The sequence below is a fragment of the Pristiophorus japonicus genome, chromosome 16 (assembly GCF_044704955.1).
Source record: "Pristiophorus japonicus isolate sPriJap1 chromosome 16, sPriJap1.hap1, whole genome shotgun sequence".
Classification (NCBI taxonomy): domain Eukaryota; kingdom Metazoa; phylum Chordata; class Chondrichthyes; family Pristiophoridae; genus Pristiophorus; species Pristiophorus japonicus.
In genome coordinates, this window is record NC_091992.1 from 3405475 (window position 1) to 3430996 (window position 25522).

The following is a 25522-nucleotide window of genomic DNA, read 5'->3' on the forward strand; positions in this document are numbered from 1 at the left end:
GTGAGGGGTGGGAGGAGGTGGAGGGTGGGAGGAGGTGGAGGGTGGGAGGAGGTGGAGGGTGGGAGGAGGTGGAGGGGGGGAGCGGGGAGGGGGGGAGCGGGGAGGGGGGGGGGAGGAGGAGGTGGCATGTGGGGGGGGGAGAAATGAACAAAAATTCAGGTCCAAAGTCAACACACACCAAGGCAAACCACTGAACTGTGTCAAAGAGCAATCACTGATCCTGGTGATGGTTATAATTTAATGCTGCTTTATATACCACTTAATGCTGGTTATTGAACATATCATCAGAGCCAGGCACATATGTAACAGATGGAAAGGGATAGCTCCCTGAGATAAGGGGAACACAACGTGGGCGTGTCACTATTTCCGAATGTTCCTCGACACCCATTTTTAAAATAAATATTAAAATATTGAAACTGCAAGAGATCGGCAATGCTCCCTCCCATCGGCTTCGGGTTAATAGTGTAAGCCGAGAGAGTATGACACAGTGTGAGGGATGTGGGGCATAGCGTGCGGAGTTCCATGTGCACATGGGTACGTCTGTGTGACTGTTAGTGAGGCTGCATAAACACTGCATTACACTGAGGATTACAGCATCTGCCCCTTCGAACTGAGCATTCTGCCGACCTGCAACAAGAAGGATAATGGTAGAAGCAAGGACAGCAGCCCAGACCTTCCTTGCTCTCGAACAGCAGGTGATCAATTCCTCCAATCTTTGGATGCTGTTTGGGTTATATTAGCAATGGGGATGGGGTGGCTGAGATAGTGGACCTCAGCCTAGGCAGCTGTAGGAGGGCTCCCTGGGCTAGGAAGGGGAAATATCAACCCGGGCTCGTGCTCCTGATCGCTGCTCAGTTAGTGTGTGTGTGTGTGTGTGTGTGTGTGTGTGTGTGCGCGTGAGGATGGGGCTCGGCTCTGATACTCCCAATCTAAGACGTTGGGAGCAATTTTAACCCAATGCGGCTGTCAATAAACTGACGAGATCGGGTGCACTGCTGGATTTACAACCTGACCAAATTTACTCTCCATTGAAATCAGTGAGTAATATTGGGCGGGGTGTAAATCCAGTGCCTCACCCAATCCCATGGTTATCCCACCCGCAATTGTATAAATACAAGTTGTTGTGGTTGAGTTAGGCTAGTAATGTCCCCGCTCTGTCTAGTCTCACAAAGAATGAAAGGGCCCTCGGGCAAGACACTGGAGTGTGGTCTCCGGCCTTGGAACCGGCCCCCGATGGCAGTCCATACCTTCAGGATAGAAGGGCGGAAAAGCGAAGCAACGAATGGTGGAACAAGGGATAAAGTTCTTACCAAGACTGGATTTAAAAGCGGTCATACTGTCTGTGAAGGTGTCGGTGCCAAAGGTTCCCGAGGGAACGCGACTGGACAGTGCTGCGACTACCATGTCATCGGTGAAGGACACTGTCTGCAGGATCTCCTCCACGCTGTCGTCGATATCCTGAAGCACGTCCTCAGCGCTGTGCGACCCTGTCACGGGAGAGCGCAGGAAGACGGCCCGGTGCTTCCCGATGTAAACCGTGAACTCCTGCGGCAGGAGCTGGGAATCCGCGGCCACAACGTATATCACCACCGAACCTGCCGGGCTCTCGTAAACCCGCGACAGAGTGTCCACCGCCCCTGGAAATACAAGAGACGGGGGTTAGTCTAGATCGGCAGCCACTGCTTTAGAAACCAGGGCCTCAGTTGAAACGGAGCCATTCAGACAAGGAAGGCGTCGGGTTCAATCCCAGTTCTGCTGCTCCGAGTCAGCAGAGTGTTGCTGGGGCAGCAGAAAGGGTCATAGAATTACCCTCAGCACCCTGAAATAGAGCGAGACAGAGTGCGAGAGTGAGAGAGAGCGAGACAGAGAGAGGGAGCGCGTGAGACAGAGAGGGAGAGCGTGAGACAGCGAGGGAGAGCGCGAGACAGAGAGAGAGGACTTGGTGAGAGATACGGGCAGCAGAGTTTTGGATGAAGTTTATGGAGGGTGGAGGATAAGAGGTCGGCCAGCAAAACATTGGAATGGTGCAGTCTGGAGGTGCAAAGGTATGGATAGAAGTTTCAGCAACAGACGGGCCGTCAGAGGGGCTGAGAATGGTGATGCGGTGGAGGTGGAAGTAGGCAGCCTTTGTGACTGGAGAGGATATTTTATTTTGATTTGCCACATATTCTGTCCTACAGGAGGAGCAGGTCCGGGGATAATTGCTGCATCAGGTACAGGCATGTAGGGAGTTTCACTGGGGCAATGCACTGATCAAACTGGTGCCCTCAGGCAAGCTGGGAGAAGTTAGAAGTTTGCTGTGGAGCAGAACCACAAATATCAATACACCCCAAAAGTGGGGCCTCACAATACTTTTCAGGTTGTATGATGTGGACAGAATTATAGTCAAGTTGTTAAAGTCCCTGCTCAATCAACGGAACCCACGCCATCAGCTCTCAGTCTCAATGAGGAGGGAGATGCCCACGGACACCAACCATCATCCCACACCATTCCCAAGAGTCTCCCAGCGACCGATTGGAGCTGGTAGTTCAGAGCACTAACTCAGACCTTTAGTGTCCAACTCCTCCTTTCAGTATCCACATAAACAAAGCCAGGCCTCCTGCCTTCTAGATAAACGAAACAGACAGAGATCGGCATAAAGAAAGATGTGTGGCAGAAGTTCTATACCTTCCACATTTTCACCCATTAAGGCATCTTGTTCGATCCCAGTAGCAGCTCTGTACGTCTTTTCATACCTGTACTTGAACCCCGTTTTATCTGAGAGAGACAGACAGAACAGGGATTAAACTTTACAAAGCAACACAATGTGAAAGGGAATTTGTGCAAGGAGCAAACGTGAGTAGAGAGAGATTCGGACACACAATTGCCAATCCTACCTCAGGTGCGGGTTACACCGTGAGTTCGGTGCCCCACATGGAGTCCTGTACTCAAAGATTTGGGAGATCAGTAATAGGGGATTTTTAGAGTGTTACATGTGCCAACAGTACAAAGTAGCTTTTCTCAGTGAAAAGAAACAAAGGAAGACTTGCATTTATACAGTGCCGTCCATAACCATCGGACGTCCCAAAGCACTTTATAGCCAATGAAGCACTTTTTTTGACGTGTTTTCACTGTGGCAATGTAGGAAAGGCGGCAGCCAATTTGCGCTCAGCAAGTTTCCACAAACAGCAATGTGATAATGACCAGATAATCTGTTTTTAAGTGATGTTGGTTAAGGGATAAATATTCACTCGGACACCAGGGAGAACTCAGTACTGCCCCTCCAACAGTGCAGCATTCCCTCAGTACTGTCCCTGCGACAGTGAGGCGCTCCCTCAGTACTGCCCCTCCGACAGTGCGGCGCTCCCTCAGTACTGCCCCTCCGACAGTGCGGCACTCCCTCAGTACTGCCCCTCCGACAGTGCGGCACTCCCTCAGTACTGCCCTTCCGACAGTGCGGCACTCCCTCAGTACTGCCCCTCCGACAGTGCGGCACTCCCTCAGTACTACCCCTCCGACAGTGCGGCGCTCCCTCAGTACTGCCCCTCTGACAGTGCGGCGCTCTCTCAGCACTGCCCCTCCGACAGTGCGGCGCTCCCTCAGCACTGCCCCTCCGGCGCTCCCTCAGCACTGCCCCTCCGACAGTGCAGCACTCCCTCAGTACCGTACTGGAGTGCCAGCCTAGATTTGTGTGCTCACAACCTTCTGACTCAGAGGCGAGGGTGCTACCCACTGTTGCCGGTCAATCTCGGCTGTGTGCTGACAGGTGAGTGTCGGCAGGGTTATTTATCGTGGCCGAGCCTGCTCCTGTTGCCACCCAAAGAGCAGACACATGCCCTTCCCAGCCGGGGGTCATTGGATGGAGATCGGCAGCAGGAACCCTGGCTCAGGGGCACTGAGGCCAACTGCTGTGCTGTGTCTGTGATCAGCTAACTCAGCACAAACCAGGGGATCACACCTGGCACAGTCCTGGTTTGCATGGCTCACTACTGCGAGGGGGGAAGATGGATCAGTGTCGGTGGGGACAGATGTTTCCTTTTTTGTTCAAACATTAGCACTATTGTGGTCAACACTGAAACTGAGAAAGCCAGTACTTCATGAACTTTCAGTTTTCTGCTGCCGTTTACTCACCGTCCAGCTGATTCACCTTCTGGCTAAACTGGGTCTGTGGCAGCAGCTTTTTCTGCTGCTCTGCTGTCAGTGTGCCTCTCGCGAAGACCACCTCCACTGGCACACTAATGTCAAGCTGCAAGGGGATCACAACATGCCGAGAATCACCTTCGTTGTACAAGTTCCAAGAATCTCTAACCACTTAACTTGACAGCACGCGGGTGAAAGTGCAATCAGTGCTGTAATGTCGGCAAATGCAGCGGTCAATTTGTGCACAGCAAGCTCCCAGAAATAGCAATCGGATAAATCCGAACTACGGCACCTCCGACAGTGCAGCGCTCCCTCAGCACTGCACTAAAGTGTCAGCCTGGATTTATGTACTGAAGTACCTGGAGTGGGACCTGAACCCACGACCTTCTGACTCAGAGGGGAGTGTACTGCCACTGGGCCAAGGCTGACACCTGAAAGGTGAAAGTTCAACTTTCTGCCAGGTTACCTGGTGAACAGCAGTTAGGATCACTCACTGCCTCCATCATTTAGCTCGATTGATTATGTGCATTGCCTGATGTGGTCGTAACCTATACGAACAAGAAAGTATCGGTTTTAATCCCAGGACTGTGTTGCGCCAGCTCCCAACTTGGGCTACAGATCGTCTCAGCTCCCTTGAGCTAAAAAAAAACAAGTAAAAGAATCTAACCAGGGCTCTGTCCTGGTTGAAAGTACGTGTGTGGACACAGCGGGTTCGGCTTGGCTATGATATCTCCTGCAGACGAATATCCTGTCAACAATAACTGTCTCGGCTCATACATGGAGAATGGGCACTTGGGAAAGTATCAGAGAGCAGCTGGAGCCGACAGAACTATTCCAGCAAGAGCCAACGCCAGGATACAGGACTGGAGAAAACACAAACACAAATCTTTCATGGCCCTCCCAGACCTGCACCCCTCTGCCTGCGCTGGACCCAGGTCGCTGAGGTCTGCTGCACACACCCAGCTCCATAATTTGCCCAGCTGAGATGACAGCAGGGGCAACTGGTCTAAAATGGTGTTGTAGTTCGTTCTGGCTACAGTGCCAGTGACATCATCCACTCCAGTTCAAACTCTCTCCATTCACCCTGATGGCTGCCTCCTGTTCATAAACCAGATGCTGCTCTGACAAGCCTGCCCAGAGGTAAACAGAATCGTAGCAGGCCTAACTCTCCATCCATTCTGTGTTTCACCCGACAATCAGGAAGTCAGAGCCTGTGCGCTAAAGGCTTCGCTATCAATTCACGGCCCAGACACGGGGGCACAACTCCTGCCCCAGGCACTCGCCGTTAACCAACAACAACTTGTATTTATATAACACCTTTAACATAGTGAAACGTCCCAAGACGCTTAACAGGAGTATTATGCAATAAAAATTTGACACCAAGCCCCATAAGTAGAAATTAGCGCAGGTTGGTCAAAGAGGTAGGTTTTAAGGAGCGTCTTAAAGGAAAAGAAAGAAGTAGAGAGGTTTAGGCAGGGAGTTCCAGAGCTTGGGGCCCAGGCAACAGAAGGCACAGCTACCAATGGTTGAGTGATTATAATCAGGGATGCTCAAGGGGGCAGAATTAGAGGAGTGCAGACATCTCGGGGGGTTGTGGGGCTGGAGGAGATTACAGAGATAGGGAGGGGCGAGGGCCATGGAGGGATTTGAAAACAAGGATGAGAAGTTTGAAATCGAGGCGTTGCTTAACCGGAAGCCAATGTAGGTCAGTGAGCGCAGGGGGTGATGGGTGAGTGGGACTCGGTGCGAGTTAGGACACAGGCAACCGAGTTTTGGATAAACTATAGTTTACGTAGGGTAGAATGTGAGAGGCCAGCCAGGAGTGTGTTGGAATTGTGAAGTCTAGAGGTAACAAAGGCATGGATGAGGGCAACAGCAGCAGATGAGCTGAGGCAGGGGCGGAGACAGGCGATGTTACGGAGGTGGAAATAGGCAGTTTTAGTTATGCTGCGGATATGTGATTGAAAGCTCATTTCAGGGTCAAATATGACACCAAGGTTGCGAACAGTCCAGTTCAGCGTCAGAAACATAGAAATTTACAGCACAGAAGGAGGCCATTTCGGCCCATCGTCAAAGAGCCACACGGCCCTCGGTCAGCAGCCCTAAAGGTTACATATAAAACCTATGAACAATGACGGAAAGGCAAAGAACACCCAGCCCAACCAGTCCGCCTCACACAACTGCAACGCCCCTTATACTGAAACCTTCTGCACTCCACCCCAACCGGAGCCATGTGATCTCCTGGGAGGAGCAAAAACCAGATAAAAACCCAGGCCAATTTAGCGAGAAAAAATCTGGAAAAATTCCTCTCCGACCCATCCAGGCGATTGAAACTAGTCCAGGAGATCACCCTGGCCATATTCTAATCCCTGCAGTAGTTACCATTATATCTGCTCTGTCCAACAAAAGGTCATCCAGTCTAATCCCAATTACCAGCTCTAGGTCTGTAACCCTGCAGGTTACGGCACTTTAAGTGCCCAGCCAACCATCTATTAAAAGTGGTGAGGGTTTCTGCATCCACCACACTTCCAGGCAGCGAGTTCCAGATCCCCACAACCCTCTGCGTAAAGAAGCCCCCCCTCAAATCCCCTCTAAACCTTCCACCAGCCACCTTAAAACTATGCCCCCTCGTAATAGACCCCTCCACCAATGGAAATAGACCCTTACTATCCACTATGTCCAGGCCTCTCAATATTTTGTACACCTCAATGAGGTCTCCTCTCAACCTCCTCTGTTCCAATGAGAGCAAACCCAGCCTATCCAATCTGTCCTCATAACTCAGATTCTCCATTCCAGGCAGCATCCTAATAAATCTCCTCTGCACTATCACTAGTGCAATCACGTCCTTCTTATAATACGGCGACCAGAACTGCACGCAGTACTCCAGCTGTGGCCTAACCAAAATATTATACAATTTAAGCATAACCTCCCTGCATCTTATATTCTATGCCTCGGCCAATAAAGGCAAGCATTCTGTATGCCTTCTAAACCACCTTATCCACCTGGCCTGCTACTTTCAGGGATCTGTGGACAAGCACTCCAAGGTCCCTTTGTTCATCTACACGATTAAGTGACCGACCGCTTAATGTGTATACCCTTTCCTTATTAGCCCTCCCAAAGTGCATCACCTCACACTTCTCTGAATTAAATTCCATTTGCTACTGCTCTGCCCACCTGACCAGTAGATTGATATCCTCCTGCAGCCCATGACTTTCCTCTTCGTTATCAACCACACAGCCAATTTTAGTGTCATCTGCAAACTTCTTAATCATACTCCCTATATTCAAATCTAAATCATTGATATATACCACAAAAAGCAAGGGACCCAGTACTGAGCCCTGCGGAACCCCACTAGAAACATCCTTCCAGTCACAAAAACATCCATCAATCATTACCCTTTGCTTCCTACCTCCAAGCCAATTTTGGATCCAACTTGCCACTTTGCCCTGTATTCCATGGGCTTTAACCTTCATGACCAGTCTACCATGTGGGACCTTATCAAAAGCCTTGCTAAAGTCCATATACACTACATCGTACGCACTACCCTCATCGACCCTCTTGGTTACCTTCTCAAAAAATTCAATCAGGTTAGTCAAACACGATCTTCCCTTAACAAATCTGTGCTGACTGTCCCCAATTAATCCTTGCATTTCCAAATGCAGATTTATCCTGTCTTTCAGAACTTTTTCCAATAATTTTCTCACCACTGACGTTAGGCTGACAGGCCTGTAATTACAAGGCCTAACCCTTTTTCCCTTCTTAAACAAGGGAAATTAGCAGTCCTCCAATCCTCCAACCATGCCCAGATCCAAAGAGGACTGGAAAATGATGATCAGGCCTCTGCTATTTCCTCTTTTACTTCTCTCAACAGACTGGGATGCATTTCATCCGGGCCTGGGGACGTATCCACTTTCAAAGCTGCTAAACCCTTTAATACTTCCTCTCTCACTATATTTATTTCATCCAGAATATCACACTCCTCCTCGATAGCAGTATCTGCATTACCCCTTTCCTTTGTAAAACAGATGCAAAGTATTCGTTAAGAACCCTACCAACATCTTCCGCCTCCACACAAAGATTACCCTCATGGTCTCTAATAGGCCCTACCCTTTCTTTAGTTACCCTCTTACCCTTAATATATTTATAAAACATCTTAGGGCTCCAGGATTTGGGGAGAGGGATGGAGTCAGTGGCTAGGGAACGGAGTTTGTGGCGGGGACCGAAAACAATGGCTTTGATCTTTCCAATAATCAATTGGACAAAATTTCTGCTCATCCAGAACTGGATGTGGGACAAGCAGTCTGACAATTTAGAGACCGAGGAGGGGTCGAGAGAAGTGGGGGTGAGGTAGCGTTGGGTGTCGTCAGCCTACATGTGGAAAGTGACTATGTGTTTCCGGATGATGTCGCCAAGAGGCAACATGTAGATGAGAAATAGGAGGGGGCCAAGGATAGATCCTTGGGGGACACCAGAGGTAGCGATGCGGGGGTGGGAAGAGGAGTCGTTGCAGGAGATTCTCTGGCTACGATGAGATGGATAAGAATGGAACCAGGTGAGTGCAGTCCCACCCAGCTGGACCATGGAAGAGATGCGTTGGAGGAGGATGGAGTGGTCAACTGTGTCAAAGGCTGCAGACAGGTCGAGAAGGACAAGGAGGGAGAGTTTACCTTTGTCACAGTCACAAAGGATGTCAATTGTGACTTTGATGAGAGCCGTATCAGTACTATGGTAAGTACGGAAACAGGATTGAAGGGATTCAAACATGGAATTGTGGGAAAGATGGGCACGGATTTGGGAGGTGACAACATGTTCAAAGACTTGAGAGGAAAGGGAGGTTGGAGATGGGGCGGTAGTTTGCAAGGACGGAGGGGTCAAGGGTAGGTTTTTTGAGGAGAGGGGCGATGACGGCAGATTTGAGGGAGAGGGGGACAGTACCTGAGGAGAGAGAACCGTTAACAATGTCGGCTAACATGGGAGCCAGAAAAGGAAGTTGGGTGGTCAGCAGTTTGGTGGGAATAGGGTCAAGGGAAGTGAGCCTCATGGACAGGATGAGCTCGGAAAGGTCATGAGGGGAGATCGAAGAGAAACTGGAGAAAGATGAGGTCAGGACTAGGGTAGGGGTGAACCTTGGAGGAAGTTTGGCCCGGTGGGCTAGGGGAAGGAAGGGAAGAGGCAGAGGCGGCCAAACGGGTGGTCTCAATCTTAGAGACAAAGAAATCTATGAGCTCCTTACACTTAATGTCGGAAGTGAGGGAGGAGATTGGGGAGAGGGGTTTAAAAAGACAGTTAGCAGTGCAGAATAGAAGCCGGGGTTTATCTTTACATTCCAGAATGATTCCGGAATAGTGAGTGATTTTGGCAGATGAGAGCAGGACCTCGGCTAAGAAAGTGCACATTAAAAACATATCCAACGCACTGCCAGGAAACAAACTCTCACCAAGAGAAAGTCCAGCTCGCTGATCTGGGTATATGGCAGAGCGGCTCGATATGTCTCCGTTGTCTTCCACCAGAGGGGCAGGCCGGCCAGTATCACCATCACCGTGATGCAGTTGGCAGAGTACTTGCCTCGCAACTTTTCTGAGACGACAAAAAGATTTGTGGCCTGTTAAACTCGGCACTCGAGTCCAAAAACATCAACTACATTTCCAGTGACGAATATCTTCTTTTAGTGCCCTTGCTAGGTGGACAGGGAGCTGGATTAACATAAATAGTCAGTAACACAGGGCGCTGGGGGAGAGGGGTTACTGAGTGACAATGTGAGGGAGCTGGATTAACATCAGTAGAGATACAGTCAGTAACGCAGGGCGCTGGGGGGAGAGGGGTTACTGAGTGACAATGTGAGGGAGCTGGATTAACATCAGTAATGCCACAATCAGTAACACAGGGTGCTCACTTTCTTTGGGGAAGGGGTAACTGCATGGGGTAAAGATAAGGAGCAGAGAGGTTATTGAGGGTGCTGGGCAGATGAGGAAGTCCTGAAGGGGCTGGTAAGGAGTAGAGGTATGAAGGCTACACAGGTGGATGTTTACTGAAGGCACGTGATTATTAAGGGTGCTGGGTAGGAATATTGGAGATGTTAGATAGGGGAGGAGTTATTGAAGATGGAGGGGCCGGGGAAAAGAAAAACAGACTTGCATTTCTATAGTGCCTTTCATGACCACCAGACATCCTAAAGCACTTTACAGCCAATGAATTGGATATATTCAAGAGGGAGTTAGATATGGCCCTTACGGCTAAGGGGATCAAGGGGTATGGAGAGAAAGCAGGAAAGGGGTACTGAAGGAATGATCAGCCATGATCTTATTGAATGGCGGTGCAGGCTCAAAGAGCCGAATGGCCTACTCCTGCACCTATTTTCTATGTTTCTATGAATTACTTTTGATGTATAGTCACTGTTTTAATGTAGGAAACGCAGCAGCCAATTTGCACACAGCAAGCTCCCACAAACAGCAATGTGATAATGACCAGATAATCTGTGATGTTGATTGGGCAATAAATATTGGCCCCAGGACTCCAAATAGTGCTGTGGGATCTGAGAGGGCAGACAAGGCGTCAGTTTATCGTCTCATCCAAAAGACAACACCTCCGACAGCGCGGCACTCCCTCAGTACCGCCCCTCCGACACTCCCTCAGTACTGCCCCTCCGACAGTGCGGCGCTCCCTCGGTACTGCCCCTCCGACAGTGCGGCGCTCCCTCGGTACTGCCCCTCCGACAGTGCGGCGCTCCCTCGGTACTGCCCCTCCGACAGTGCGGCACTCCCTCGGTACTGCCCCTCCGACACTCCCTCAGTACTGCCCCTCTGACAGTGCGGCGCTCCCTCAGTACCGCCCCTCCGACAGTGCGGCGCTCCCTCAGTACTGCCCCTCCGACAGTGCGGCGCTCCCTCGGTACTGCCCCTCCGACAGTGCGGCACTCCCTCGGTACTGCCCCTCCGACAGTGCGGCGCTCCCTCGGTACTGCCCCTCCGACAGTGCGGCGCTCCCTCAGTACTGCCCCTCCGACAGTGCGGCACTCCCTCGGTACTGACCCTCCGACACTCCCTCAGTACTGCCCCTCCGACAGTGCGGCGCTCCCTCAGTACCGCCCCTCCGACAGTGCGGCGCTCCCTCAGTACCGCCCCTCCGACAGTGCGGGGCTCCCTCGGTACTGCCCCTCCGACAGTGCGGCACTCCCTCAGTACCGCCCCTCCGACAGTGCGGGGCTCCCTCGGTACAGCCCCTCCGACAGTGCGGCACTCCCTCAGTACCGCCCCTCCGACAGTGCGGCGCTCCCTCAGTACAGCCCCTCCGACACTCCCTCAGTACTGCCCCTCCGACACTCCCTCAGTACTGCCTCTCCGACACTCCCTCAGTACTGCCCCTCCGACAGTGCGGCGCTCCCTCAGTACTGCCCCTCCGACACTCCCTCAGTACTGCGCCTCCGACACTCCCTCAGTACTGTCCCTCCGACAGTGCGGCGCTCCCTCAGTACTGCCCTGAAGTGTCAGTCTGGATTTGTTGCTCAAGTCTCTGAAGTGGGACTTGAACCCTCGACCTTCTGACTCCGAGGCGCGAGAGAGGGTGCTGCCCACTGGCCATTTGACAGTCGGATATTGGGTGTGCTGGGCGGAGGAGAGTTTATTCCTGAGACCATTGGCTGGGGCTATTATTGGGGCGCTGGGAGACATTTGCCGGCCCGTGAGGCTCTGCCTGGGCCCGGAAGGGAATGTTCCCCGGCCAGTGGGCCTTGTCCCGCAAGACCGGCGCTGCAGCCTTGCCCGCAGACAGTGTGAGGCCCGGGGCTCGCCGCTCGCACCTTCTGCCGTCCCGGCCGCCGCCATTTCCCCTCCGGCCTCCTTGACAACGAAAGCACGGCCGGATTGACAGTCCCATCCACCAATTAGCTTGTTCCCCCGCGGAGCCGCTCTCCACCAATCGTAGCAGGGCGAGGGCGGGGCTAGAGGCAACATCCGGGGACCTGCCTTCAAATCTCCCGCGCTTCGCCCACTCCTCCGCGCATGCGCTTTGAGATCTCACACACACGTGCACACACACACACACACTCCCTCTATGCGCATGCGCCGCGTGGGGGGCCGGGAGGCGAAGCGAGCGAACCGCCACAGGGACCCCCGCCCCCGGCCTCAGGGACCCCCGGCCACAGGGACCCCGGTGCCTCAGGGACCCCCGGCCACAGGGACCCCCGCCCCGGCCTCAGGGACCCCCGCCCCTGGCCTCAGGGACCCCCGGCCACAGGGACCCCCGCCCCCGGCCTCAGGGACCCCCGGCCACAGGGACCCCCGCCCCGGTGCTCAGGGACCTCCGGCCACAGGGACCCCCGCCCCGGCCTCAGGGACCCCCGCCCCTGGCCTCAGGGACCCCCGGCCACAGGGACCCCCACCACGGTGCCTCAGGGGCCCCCGGCCACAGGGACCCCCGGCCTCAGGGACCCCCGCCCCGGTGCCTCAGGGGCTCCCGGCCACAGGGACCCCCGCCCCCGGCCTCAGGGAACCCCGCCCCCGGCCACAGGGACCCCCGCCCCCGGCCTCAGGGACCCCCGGCCACAGGGACCCCCGCCCCGGTGCCTCAGGAACCCCGGCCACAGGGACCCCCGGCCACAGGGACCCCGGCCTCAGGGAACCCCGGCATCAGGGACCCCGGCCACAGGGACCCCCGCCCCCGGCCTCAGGGATCCCCGGCATCAGGGACCCCGGCCGCAGGGACCCCCGCCCCGAGGCCGGGCCTTTCTCAAGCTAACGCGGCGAATTAATGCTGGACGACCACCTCTGGCATTGCTCATAGGCGGTGAAGAACAAAAGGTGAGGGGGTTGTGATTGGGGGAGGGTTGGGATTGGGGGAGGGGTGGGATTTGGTGGGTTGGGATTGGGGGAGGGGTGGGATTTGGGGGAGGGGCTGGGATTGGGGGAGGGGTGGGATTTGGGGAGTTGGGATTGGGGAAGGGTGGGATTTGGTGGGTTAGGATTGGGGGAGGGGTGGGATTTGGGGGGTTGATGTTGGAGGGGTGGGATTTGGGGAGGGGTTTGGATTGGGGGAGGGTGGGATTTTGGGGGTTGGGATTGGGATTTGGGGGGTTGGGTTTGGGGGAGGGGGTGGGATTTGGGGTGTTGGGGTTAGCGGAGTTGTTGTCGGGAGTTAATTGAGTCAGGGCATGGACAATTCAAGTCAGCCTCCATTTTAAGTTATAAATTCTGACTTCATTTTTATATTACCATTATAAATTCCTATATCTATATTTATAATGGAAACAACAACAACTTGCATTTATATAGCGCCTTTAATGTAGTAAAAAGTCCCAAGATGCTTCACAGGAGTGTAATCAGGCAAAACACCAAACCACATAAGGAGATATCAGGCTGGGTGACAAGGTACGTTTTAAGGAGTGTCTTAAAGGAGGAGAGAGAGGTAGAGAGGCGGAGAGGTTTAGGGAGGGAGTTCCAGAGCTTAGGACTCAGGCAGCTGGAGCGATTAAAGTTGGGGTTGCACAAGAGGCCAGAATTAGAGGAGCGCTGAGATCTCAAAGGGTTGTAGGGCTGGAGGCGATTACAGAGATAGTGAGGGGGGTGAGGCCGTGGGGGGGATTTGAAAACAAGGATGAAAATGTTTTAATTGAGGTGTTGCCAGACCAGGAGCCAGTGTCGGTCAGTGAGCACGGCGGGTCACGCTGTGATATCACACTCCTGCCAGTGGTGGCGCTTTAGTGTCTTTACTCGAGGTATGGTGTTCTCATCAAGTGGAAGGCGCGAATCCCACAAACTGTTTAATTGGCTCGTAACCGTTCATCCACCTCTGGCTTCTCAGCCATATTGGCCAACTGGTGGTGGCGCCTTCTCAAACCGCTGCAGTCCGTGTGGTGAAGATGCTCCCACAGTGCTGTTAGGTAGGGAGTTCCAGGATGTTAGCTTTGCGATGATGAAGGAATGAGAATAGATGTCCCAGGATGCAGTGTGACTCGGAGGGGAACGCGGAGGTGATGGAATTCCCATGTGCCTGCTGCCCTTAAAGAAAAGGAAAACTTGCATTTATATAGGGCCTTTTACAACTTCCGGACGTCCCAAAATGCTTTGCAACCAATGAGGTACTTTTGAAGTGTAGTCACTGTTGTAATGTAGGAAACACGGCACAGCAAGCTCCCACAAACAGCAATGTGATAAATAACCAGATTGTCCGTTTTAGTGATCTGCTGAGAGATAAACTGTTGGCCAGGAAACCAGGGAGAACACCTCTCCACTTCTTTTGAATGCTTCGAATGCCCCTGTCCGTCTAGGTGATGGAGATCACGGTTTTGGGAGGTGCTGCCCAAGAAACCTTGGTGTATTGCTGCAGCATCCTGTGGCTAGTACACTCTGCAGCCACAGTCTGCCGGTGATAGAGGGGCAAAAGCAGTTTTTTAAAAGTTATGAAGGAAATGCTCTGGGCTTTAAGTTTAATAGCACTCACTCCTGACATCTATTACACATGCTGTACAGGACTAAGCGTTTCCATACTTCACCGAAAGTAGATTGAAACTTTTAAATCACGATTCCATGAAACAAAATATTCACAAAAACCTGTATTTATATAGCGCCTTTAGGCCCAAGGCACTTCACAGGAGTATTGAGATTAAAACATTTGACATTGAGCACCACAAGGATAAATTAGGGCAGGTGACCAAACGCTTGGTCAACGAGGTCAGTTTTAAGTAGTGCATTGAAGGAGGAAAGAGAGGTGGAGAGGTTTAGGGAGGGAGTTCCAGAGCTTGGAGCCCAGGCAACAGAAGGCATAGCTGCCAATGGTTTAGCGATTATAATCAAGGATGCTCAAGAGGGCAGAATTAGAGAAGCGCAGACACCTCGAAGGGTTGTGGGGCTAAGGAAGATTACAGAGATAGTGAGGGGCGAGGCCATGGAGGGATTTGAAAACAAGGATTCAACTCGAGGCAATGTTTAACTAGAAGTCAATGTATGTCAGCGAGCACAGGGATGATGGGTGAGCGAGTTAGGACCCGGGCAGCCGCGTTTTTGGATCACCTCTAGTTTACGTAGGTGGAATGTGGGAGGCCAGCCTGGAGTGCATTGGAATAGTCAAGTCTAGAGGTAGCAAAGGCATGGATGTGGGCTTCAGCAGCAGATGATCTGAAGCAAGTGTGGAGACGGGCAATGTTGCGGGGGTGGAAATAGGCGGTTATGTTGCACGTATGTGGTCGAAAGCTAATTTCAGAGTCAAATATGACACCAAGGTTGCGAACAGTCTGGTTCAGCCTCAGACAGAGGTTGGGGAGAGGGATGGAGTCAGTGGCTAGGGAACGGAGTTTAGGGTGGGGACCGAAAACAATGGCTTCGGTCTTCCCAATATTCAATTGGAGAAAATTTCTACTCATCCGGAACTGGATGTGGGACAAGCAGTCTGACAATTTAGAGACCGAGGAGGGGTCGAGAGAAGTGGGGGTGAGGTAGAGCTGGGTGTCGTCAGCGTACATGTGGAAACTGATGTTTTCGAATGATGTCACCAAGGGGCAAAATGTAGATGAGAAATAGGAGGGGCCAAGGATAGATCCTTGGGGGACACCAGAGGTAAATATGCAGGGGTGGGAAGAGAAGCCGATGCAGGTGATTTTCTGGCTACGATTCGATAGATAAGAATGGAACCAGGCGAGTGCAGTCCCACCCAGCTGGACGATGGTGGAGAGGCGTTGGAGGAGGATAGAATGGTCAACTGTGTCAAAGGCTGCAGACAGGTCGAGAAGGACGAGGAGGGATAGTTTGCCTTTGTCACAATCACAAAGGATGTCTTTTGTGAATTTGATGAGAGTCATTTCTGTACTGTGGCAGGCACAGAAACCGGATTGGACTGCGAAACAGGCGATTGGGAATTGGCTGCCCATTTAATACACCATGATGTCCATGGAAAAGAAGCTCGAGCAGTGTGTGAAACCGTCTGCCGGTTCGCTATCCTCAGTTTTACATTACTACCCCATCGAGTCTAGTTGTGCTGAAGGTACGTGTAAGGGTTTCACCAAAATAGGTGCTGAGATGGATAATGTTGCACAGGTAGAGACAGGTGGATAGTACACATGGTGTACAGCTCAGCTCAGGACCAAAGGGGCTACCATGCAAGTGTCAGTAGGGGAACATTTAGGGAACAGTGATCATAGTATAAGGTTTAGACTAGCTATGGAAAAGGACAGGGAGCAATCTAGAGTAAATATAATTAATTGGAGGAGGGCCAATTTCAATGGGTTGAGAAAGTATCTGGCCCGTGTAAATTGGCAAGCAAAACTGTATTCGAATGGGCCCCCATTCGGGTTCAGTCGAGGTACATTGCCCAGAGGGAGAAAGGTAGGTAACCAAAGCCAGAGCTCCCTGGATGATGAAAGAGATAGAGAGTAAGTTGAAGCAGAAAAAACAATGTCAGGTTGAGAATGCAAATGAGAACCAGGCCGAATGTAGAAAGTTCAGAGGGGAAGTGAAAAAGGAAATCAGAGGGGCAAAGAGAGGGTATGAGAATAGACTGGCAGCCAACATAAAAGGGAATCCAAATGTTTTCTCTAGGCATATAAATATAGTAAACAGGTAGTGAGAGGGGGTGGGGCCGATTAGGGACCAAAAAGGAGAGCTACGCATGGAGGCAGAGGGCATGGCTGAGGTACTAAATGAATACTCTGCATCTGTCTTCACCAAGGAAGAGGATGCTGCTAAAGTCAGTGAAAGAGGAGGTAGTTGAGATACCGGATGGAATAAAAATTGATAGAGGAGGTACTAGAAAGGCTGGCTGTACTTAAAAGTAGCTGAGTCACCAGGACTGGATGGGACACATCCCAGAATGCTGAGGGAGGTAAGGGTGGAAATTGCAGAGGTACTGGCCATAATCTTCCAATCCTCCTTAGATACAGGGGTGATGCCAGAGAACTGGAGAATTGTAAATGTTACACCCTTGTTCAAAAAAGGATGCAAGGATAAACCCAGCAACTACAGGCCGCTCAGTTTAATCTCAGTGATGGGGAAGCTTTTAGCAACGATAATCTGGGACAAAATAGTTACTTGGACAAGTGTGGATTAATTAAGAAAAGCCAGCATGGATTTGTAAAAGGCAAATTGTGTTTAACCAACTTGATTGATACTTTGATGAGGTAACAGAGAGGGTTGATGAGGACAATGCAGTTGATGTGGCATACATGGATTTCCAAAAGGTGTTGCTAAAGTGCCACATAATAGGCTTGCCAGCAAAGTGGAAGCCCATAGAATAAAAGGGGGTATGGAGAGAAGGCAGGAGTGGGGTACTGAAGTTGCATGATCAGCCATGATTGAATGGTGGTGCAGGCTCGAAGGGCCGAATGGCCTACTCCTGCACCTATTTTCTATGTTTGTAAAAAGGGACAATGTTTGTAGCATGGATACAGAATTGTCTCAGTGACAGGGAAGAGAGATTAGTGGTGAACGGTTGTTTTTCGGACTGGAGGAAGGTATACAGTGGTGTTCCCCAGGGGTTGGTACTGGGACCACTGCTTTATATATATATATATATATATTGATGATTTGGATTTGGGTGTACAGGGCACAATTTCAAAATTTAGATGATACAAAACTTGAAAGTATAGTGAACAATGAGGAGGAGAGGGATAGACTTCAGGAAGACAGACAGGCTGGTGGGATGGGCGGACACGGGGCAGATGAAATTTAACGCAGAAACGTGCAAAGCGATGTTTTTCCTACCAAAGTGTGAGGAGAGGCAATATATACAATCCTAAAGGGGGTGCACTAACAGAGAGATCTGGGGAGGGGGGTATGTATATGTGCACAAATCATTGAAGGTGGCAGGGCAGGTTGAGAAAGCAGTTTAAAAAAAAAAGCATACAGGATCCTGAGCTTCATAAATAAAAGGCATAGAGTACAAAAGCAAGGATATTATGATGAACCTTTATTTTTAAAAATCATGAGGGGTCCAGACAGAGTAGATAGAAACTGTTCCCAATCTGCAGAAGGGTCAAGAACCAGAGGACACAGATTTAAGGCGATTGGCAGGATCTGGAATGCACTGCCTGAGAGGGTGGTGGAGGCAGACTCAATCGTGGCTTTCAAAAGGGAGTTGGATAAGTAGCTGAAGGAAAAAATTTGCAGGGGTACGGGGATAGGGCGGGGGAGTGGGACTGGCTGAGGTGCTCTTGCAGAGAGCCGGCACAGGCGCGACAGGCCGAATGGCCTCCTGTGCTGTAACCGTTCTGATCCTGTGCTTTCAGACAGCTATGTTCAGTCCAGTGAGTGAGAGGATAGAGACATGGAAACCATGGCAAGGTAGTTTGTGGCAGACATTGAAATTGGAGAGTTAGAAGAAGTTGTGCCTCATCCATCCCTTGATACCAGACAAGATGTAGAAGGTGATCACTTACCGGATGAGAATGTCACCCAGGGGCAACATGCGGACAAGGGCGAGACCAAGGAAGGATGACCATGCACAAGTCGACAAAGAAGCTGGAGACGGGCTGGCTGCATTCGAATAGATAGGAGGATCACCAACCAAGGACACGCTCAAAGGGGAGCGGCAGGGGTCACCATATCACACGCTGCACAAAGTTCAAGGAGGGATAGTGCACCACAGTCAGAGGGTTCACTTGGAGCAGTGCCCAGACTGTCTCAGTGCTGTGAGCAGGACATTGACTGGAGGGAGGGACTCGAGGCAGAGAACAATGTACAAGAGAGGGAGGGTAATTGGAGAGAGCAAGGTGTTCTTTGGGGAAAAGGAGTGATGACACCAGGTTTGAAAGGAGATGGAATGGTGCCCGGGGAATTTTCTACCTGGATGAAGAAATAGGAATCTAAAACATTAAAATGAGTAAGAAAAAGTAACACGCGGGTTTATTCCCCATCTTTATTGTAATTATTTACCAGCAGGTGTGGAGTGAGTACAATAGAACTATATATCACAAAATACTTTTGAACACAACACTCAATGCTCCCATGTAAATCGCTTCTACAGTCAAGTATTCAGAATACACACAGAAATATACCAACAGTGAGTTTCTCCGCATCCGGGACAGGGAGAGAACAGAGTGAGCACTGTTTGACCAATTGCGACTTGCGTGTGTTAAGTTATAATTACCCTTGTTCTGAGTACAGTCACCTCCTATGTTGTAATGCTCACTTTGGAAGCCACAGCAACACATTCACACCGTGAAGAGGCAAAGTGCAGTGAAGCTCTGATCTACAAGTCATTATTCAGAGCTTAGTTTTTCACCACGATCCCAGGTGATTAACGGGCAATGCAGGCGACACCAAAACAAGGTCAATCTTACAACGAAGCAATAAAACACCGTGCGTTGTATTCGAGGTCTCAGCATAACCGGTGGAGGGTATTGTAAAGTGAAACTACACAAACCCGGGGTGAGGGGGGGGGGGGAGGCACAGAGCAAGTAGTGTTGCTGCCTGCACTCCTAGGGTTATATCTCAGCTACACAGCAACACAATGCAGGCCGTGAAGGCACGATATACAAGGTAGCAGAGGCTGTGGGTCAGCTAATCACGAGAAGCCCAATGAGAATTTAAAACTTTTTTTCATTTTTTTAATTATTATTTGTATGCTCCGTGGTTCCCTTTCAGTAGGCATGGTTTTCGATGTAGAGAGACTGGCCAGCTGCACCCTCGCCCTCACTGCTCGACTCGTACTGTCCCAGTGAAGCCAAACTGTTAACCTAAAAAACAAACCAGAGAAAAACAGGGTTTGAAGCACAAAGCATACTTAAAAATATTGTTTTAAAAAAATCCCCCAAAAAACCTGGTAACCAGAAAGCACTGAAGTAAACAAAACTACGACCGTTAAAAATAGGAGCCCGGATAAAATCACTCTCCTCTTGGCTACTGAAACAAGGCTCCTGTCCCAACACACACGCACGCACGCACACGCACACATGCACACACACGCACACCCATCACCCCCTGTGCTCACTGACCTACGTTGGCTCCCGGTCCGGCAACGCCTCAATTTAAAAATTCCCATCCTTATGTTCAAATCCCTCCATGGCCTCGCCCCTCCCTATCTCTGTAATCGCCTCCAGCCCTACAGTCCTCCGAGATCTGTGTGTTTCTCCAATTCGGTCCTCTTACACATCCCCGGTTTTAATCACTCCACCATCGGTGGCCGTGTCTTCAGCTGCCTGGGCCCCAAGCTCTGGAACTCCCTCCCTAAACCTCTCTTTTCTCCTTTAAAGAGGCTCCTTAAAACCTCCCTCTTTGACCAAGGTTTTGGTCCCTTGTTCCAATTTCTCCTTATGTGGCTCAATGTCAAATCTTGTCTGCTCATGCTCTGGTGAAGCACCTTGGGACATCTTACTACTTTAAAAAGGTGCTATATAAACGCAAGTTAATGTTGTAAAGCAGATCCAGGTGCTGCTCTCACCAGAGGATGACGAGGAGGGTAAAAGACTCCCATCGACTCGATCAACCAATTCAGTGGGGCATCAGACCCGAGCCTGATCTGGTCATGACCAGATGTTCACGCACATGGCGACTGGATCGTGATCTGGGGTGGAATCCAGTGCTTTCCCCACCTCACCCACAAAACCTGCATCCCGGGCACCAAGCCCACAACACGCAAGGAGCAGCTTCTTCAGCACAGACCAGGGATTAAACCTGGAACGGTCTGCTCTCTGCTCCCACTGACCCATTGGCATGGTCTGTAACCATCCCTCCTGCAGTACAGGCCTGCAGATCAGACAGGAAGCATCATTACCTCGGCACGTTTCATGAACTCGGCCTGTGCTGCCTGCATGTTCTCCTTCTCCCCGCGCCAGGTGTTCAGTGCAGAGGCCTGCAGAGCCCGGCCGAACGAGAAGGTCAGTGCCCACGGTTTTGGCAGCGGGCATTTATTGATGGCGTTGAGGTGAATGGTGGCTTCCTCCTCACTCTGCCCTCCGGACAGGAAAGTGACTCCTGAGTAAAAGTAGAAGGAGAGACGGTCAGAACCTGCAGTGTGTAGGCGCTATGTTTGCTGATGCCATGTTTGCCGGGCTATTTACAATATGTACCAGGCTGAAGGAGCTCCGTGCAGAAACTTAAAGCAAGGTGCGGGTGGTGAGTGAGGTGCAATGCATGGCTTGAATACATTCAAAACATCATACCTTCATTAATCCCAGAGGTTTCTAATAGTCTGTACATCTTTAAAATGTGAAAAAATGTAATCTGTGCAGTAGACTCTAGTATGACACTTCTGTGGTGGTGGTGGGGGGGGTATTATTTTCTGCTAACTTTTTATCCTGAAGGTGCCATCCACCTTCCAGCACCGGGCAGGTCAGCTGATTGTGGGGAGCACAGCATGATGCAAACTGACCATCTTCCAAGAATAAATACTGTGCCCCTGATTGGCACTATGTCCTCAAGCATTTAGACATCACTACTCTCCACATTGTAGCATCACTCAACCCGGCCTGGGGTTGTGGAGAAAGAGAAAAAAAAATATACCCTCATGATCACTCATTAATACTGCACAAACTTTCTCTGCCCCATTAATACCGGACAGCGCACAAACCCACAGCAAGCCCCTCAACCAGGGCCACGTACCTGGGACGGCAGGTGGCACAGTGCGTCGCAGGGCAGTGACCGTTGCAATGGCCACCTCCTCAGGGCTGCACTTGATGGAGCAGGAATGGCCGGCAGTCACCATGTTGGGCTTCAGCAGGGTGCCCTCCAGGTAAATGTGGTGATCACTTAGGGCCTTGTAGACAGCCCCCAATACCTGAAACACAGAGAGGGAAGACTTTATAATTCACCAAAGTCCAGCACAGAGAAATGCCTCTCTCCTTTTCCCCGCCCCCTTTTAGTTTTCTTGCTGGTGTCGAGATTGAAATTTGTTTGGCCCTGTTTCCGGGTTGTGAATCAGAGCTGCGCACACACACACACACACACACACCGGCCACGAGGCCAGAGACTGGCCCGAAGTTGGCTCCGGTTACAATAGTTCAGGTGAGATGCTAGCTCCTGTTGCACCAGTCCTCCCGAATTTTAAAAACAAAATTAAACTTGCAGAAGCGGCCGATTCCTAGGTTGCATCCACACCCGGAAAAGCTCAATGGCTGCTCCACTCATGCAGGCCAATTTCTCAAAAGGGAACCAAAAGAGGCTAAAACATGCGATGGGCTGCTCATTAACATACGCAAGGGACCTAATGTGTGTTTTAGGCGTGCACCCTGGACGCTTGAACATTGTCCGAGGCCGATGTGGCAATGGATATTTTCCAAGCATCCCTGGGGTGCAGGGCATAGCCCCGTCAAACTCAGTATTTTTGCCCCCATATTCCGCCTGGAAAACTGGCACACCGATGACCAATTTCTATCCCATTCCTCCCGCTGCAACCCCCTTACACTTGCAGTCAGTCTTGTTGCTCTTCTCTGCACCATCTCCAGTGCATGTATATCCTTCCTATGGACTTATACCCCACTGTCTTATCCAGCACTGGGTTAGCTTGAATTACTTCAGCACAGTGTAAACATAGAAACGTAGAAATTTACAGCGCAGGAGGAGACAATTTCGGCCCATCGTGTCCATGCCGGCCGACAAAGAGCTGCACGGCCCTTGGTCAGCAGCCCTGAAGGTTAACATGGACAGTGACGAGTTCTCCCTGGAGTCCGCCAGCACCAATTCTGTTCCATTAGTTTTATTCTCCAATCATATTTTCCCCATCAGTCAGCAGTTTTGCACTGGTCTTCCAATGTGCATGCTCAGTTTTTAAATTGCTCTCCCCATTTTAGAGTCAATCTCTGGCTTCGGGTCAATACCAGCTACATTACAACAGTGACTACACTTCAAAAGTACTTTATTGGCTGAAAAGCGCTTTGGGACATCCAGAGGTCATGAAAGGTGCTATATAAATACAAGCCTTTTCTTCAACCAACCTTCTCGGTGACATACTGGCATCGCTTTAGATCATGATCCCCATCGGGAAGGATCTCCGGTTCCACAATGGGAACAATGCCATGCTGGAACACAGGGAGGAAAAATGGTGAAGACATGCAGAGATCCAGAACCCCACCACTCTATAGGAATCCCAACCTCCAATCTGCTCATCATTGGAGCTTTCCCCATGACCATCTTGCCTCCCAACACCTTGATGAACACTGCAGGATTGTCTTGGTTTTCACAGCCTTCCTCTCATTACAACATTGGAGGCCCATCCAAAATCCCTGACAGTCCACCCCCGTCCCTGGTTTATCTCCTCCTCTCCAGGAGCCACCAATTCTCTCGAGCGACACACAGCTGCCCAAGTGACCAATCTTCACATGTGAGCCTGGACAGGAATTTAGCAAGCAATTCAGCCGTGGAGGGGATTGCAGGCCAAACCCGATTGGGTCTTCACAGGACAACCGGTCACAGGCAGACATTCCAGCAGCATCACTGAATAGTGATCAGGAGTGGTGGTTTTCCCCATTCCTAGTCCAGAACTGACATCAGCTCATGCAGGACAGAGCAGGGCCTCTTTCTCGGGTTGTTTCCACACTGGGTGTACACTTACAATAGAGCCTGTGGGGAACTCGTGCTCCTCATTATTTACTGTGGCAGCCTGCAGACTAAAACGTCCCATGAGGCTGCTGTAGTGGCAACTGGAAATGGATTCTACACCCTCAGACAATCCCTCGAAGTGAGGATGACTTGCTTCCACCTAAAAAAGGAATGAGTTCACAGGTGGTTCAATGAACGACCTAATATTCCAGATCCCGAACTACATCCTGAAGGATGGAAGATGCCTGTGCGTGGATTTTTTTTTTTTAAACGTGTGGTGGCTGTTGCACACCAGCCACCACATGGGCTTGACAGAGCTAGGTCTTGGTCCAGTGGCAAGGATTACCCAAGACGACTGGCGACCAGCTCTGCTGCACGGATACAGCAGTGTGGACTGGCCCGTGCTGCCCCTGGGCCCTTGCCTCTCCTGGGCCCCGGTCACTTCCACACCCACCCACCAGCTGCATGAACACACTGGCACAATGGATTTTGTTCCGCGTTACCTGCTGGCAGATGCTAGCGTAGCGTGCCAGGACATTGGCGTTCTCCATGATAGCGAGCGAGGATGGGGTCGTGTCACTGATCTTCAGGACACAGCGCCACTTTGCAAAGTCTGCTCCATCCTTCTTGTACTGAGCACAGCGTTCGGCCAGTCCATCCAGCCCTACAAAACCAACACACACCACCTCCAGCACGGTTACCCGCAGCAACACAAATATAAATGCAAGTCTTTCTTTTCAAAATAAGATCACTGTATTGTAATTCTGTAATGCAAGACATGATAATTGGATATTAAAAATTGGCTTCAGCCAGCTGTGTCTCTGAAAGGATTCCATTATTCTGTTCCAACAGCGACCAATACAAATCAGACTTCAGCATCTTCAACCAGAAATATCAGTCTTCATTTGTTTCTGAACAAGGGCATTGAAATGAAATAAGAAAATCCATTTAAGCTATAAAAACATTGTTCGGTAGCTGGAATACTTTATTATAAGTCAGCCGTGCTTCAGTTGGTAGCATTCTGGTCTCTGTCAGAAGGTTGTAGATTTAAGTCCCACTCCAGAGACTTGAGCACAAAATCCAGGCAGACAATCCCAGTGCAGTACTGAGGGAGCGCTGCACTGTCGGAGGGGCAGCACTGAGGGAGTGCCGCACTGTCGGAGGGGCTGTCTTTCGGATGAGACATTAAACTGAGGCTCCGTCTGCCCTCTGGTGGATGTAAAAGATCCTATGGCCACTATTTCAAAGAGCAGAGGATTCTCCCTAAAGTTCTGACTAATATTTATCCTTCAATCCCTAAATCTCATTATCTCATTGCTGTTTGTGGGATCCCTACATTACACCAATGACTGTAATTCATATGCACTTAATTGTCTGTAAAGCGCTTTGGAACGTCCAGAGGCCATGAGAGGCGCTATAGAAATGCAAATCTTTTAATTTCTCTCATTTGGTTCTGAACAAGGATGTTGAGAAGAAATAAATGCATTGAGGCTGTAAATGGTGGCTGTCATGCTTTACTTATACTGTATTGTTATATATGTGGAATTGACAGATAGTGGTAGGGTCAATTGCAACCTCCTAATTGCAGAACCACGAAGGGAAATATATAGAGAGGGAATGGTTACCACTGAACTATTAACGCCATGGCAAGGAGGAAGAACTTAAATGCTCAAGTGTGTTTATGTCGAGGGGAAATGTTTTTTGTTTTTTTAAATGAAAAGAAAGTTTACAACTCTAGTTCTGGCCAGAGTTACCGAACTGGGTTTCACAGCTGGCTGGCTGGCTGAAGTGCTAGAGGTCAAGTCTGCTTGGCTCAGGGGAGAGCATTCTCAGAGTCAGAAGGTAATGGAGCCCTTTGTAGACAGATTCTAGTGTTTTAAGTATTATTCTGATAAAATAACAAACTGTGTCATTTAGCTTCTATGTAAATACATAATCAGCGCGTA

At 50.6% G+C, this 25522-nt stretch overlaps 2 protein-coding genes and 1 long non-coding RNA gene across 7 annotated transcripts in view; 1 reads left to right on the plus strand and 2 right to left on the minus strand.

Annotated features, from left to right (window-relative positions):
- pigs (phosphatidylinositol glycan anchor biosynthesis, class S) overlaps positions 1 to 12024 on the minus strand; it is a 15481-nt gene extending 3457 nt beyond the window's left edge. The window contains exons 1-6 of the mRNA XM_070857995.1: positions 11915 to 12024; positions 9557 to 9696; positions 4111 to 4225; positions 2668 to 2757; positions 1311 to 1637; positions 612 to 627 (exon numbers count right to left, since the gene is read on the minus strand). Of these exons, the coding sequence (XP_070714096.1) occupies positions 612 to 627; positions 1311 to 1637; positions 2668 to 2757; positions 4111 to 4225; positions 9557 to 9696; positions 11915 to 11939 (713 nt within the window). The 5' untranslated portion in view covers positions 11940 to 12024. The remainder of the gene's footprint in view (positions 1 to 611; positions 628 to 1310; positions 1638 to 2667; positions 2758 to 4110; positions 4226 to 9556; positions 9697 to 11914) is intronic.
- Positions 12025 to 12524: 500 nt separating this feature from the next.
- LOC139226262 (uncharacterized) overlaps positions 12525 to 25522 on the plus strand; it is a 73439-nt gene continuing 60441 nt past the window's right edge. For 2 of the 3 annotated variants that reach the window (XR_011587228.1, XR_011587227.1), the window contains exons 1-2: positions 12525 to 12914; positions 15924 to 16089. This is a non-coding gene — a long non-coding RNA (uncharacterized lncRNA). Of the gene's footprint in view, positions 12915 to 15923; positions 16090 to 18328; positions 19510 to 25522 lie in introns of those variants that run through there. The other variant, XR_011587226.1, reaches the window with a different exon arrangement.
- aldocb (aldolase C, fructose-bisphosphate, b) overlaps positions 18944 to 25522 on the minus strand; it is a 30646-nt gene continuing 24067 nt past the window's right edge. For all 3 annotated transcript variants that reach the window (XM_070856889.1, XM_070856890.1, XM_070856888.1), the window contains exons 5-9: positions 24080 to 24240; positions 22973 to 23056; positions 21642 to 21816; positions 20815 to 21014; positions 18944 to 19777 (exon numbers count right to left, since the gene is read on the minus strand). In XM_070856889.1, coding sequence (XP_070712990.1) covers positions 19682 to 19777; positions 20815 to 21014; positions 21642 to 21816; positions 22973 to 23056; positions 24080 to 24240 — 716 coding nt within the window. In that variant the 3' untranslated portion in view covers positions 18944 to 19681. The remainder of the gene's footprint in view (positions 19778 to 20814; positions 21015 to 21641; positions 21817 to 22972; positions 23057 to 24079; positions 24241 to 25522) is intronic.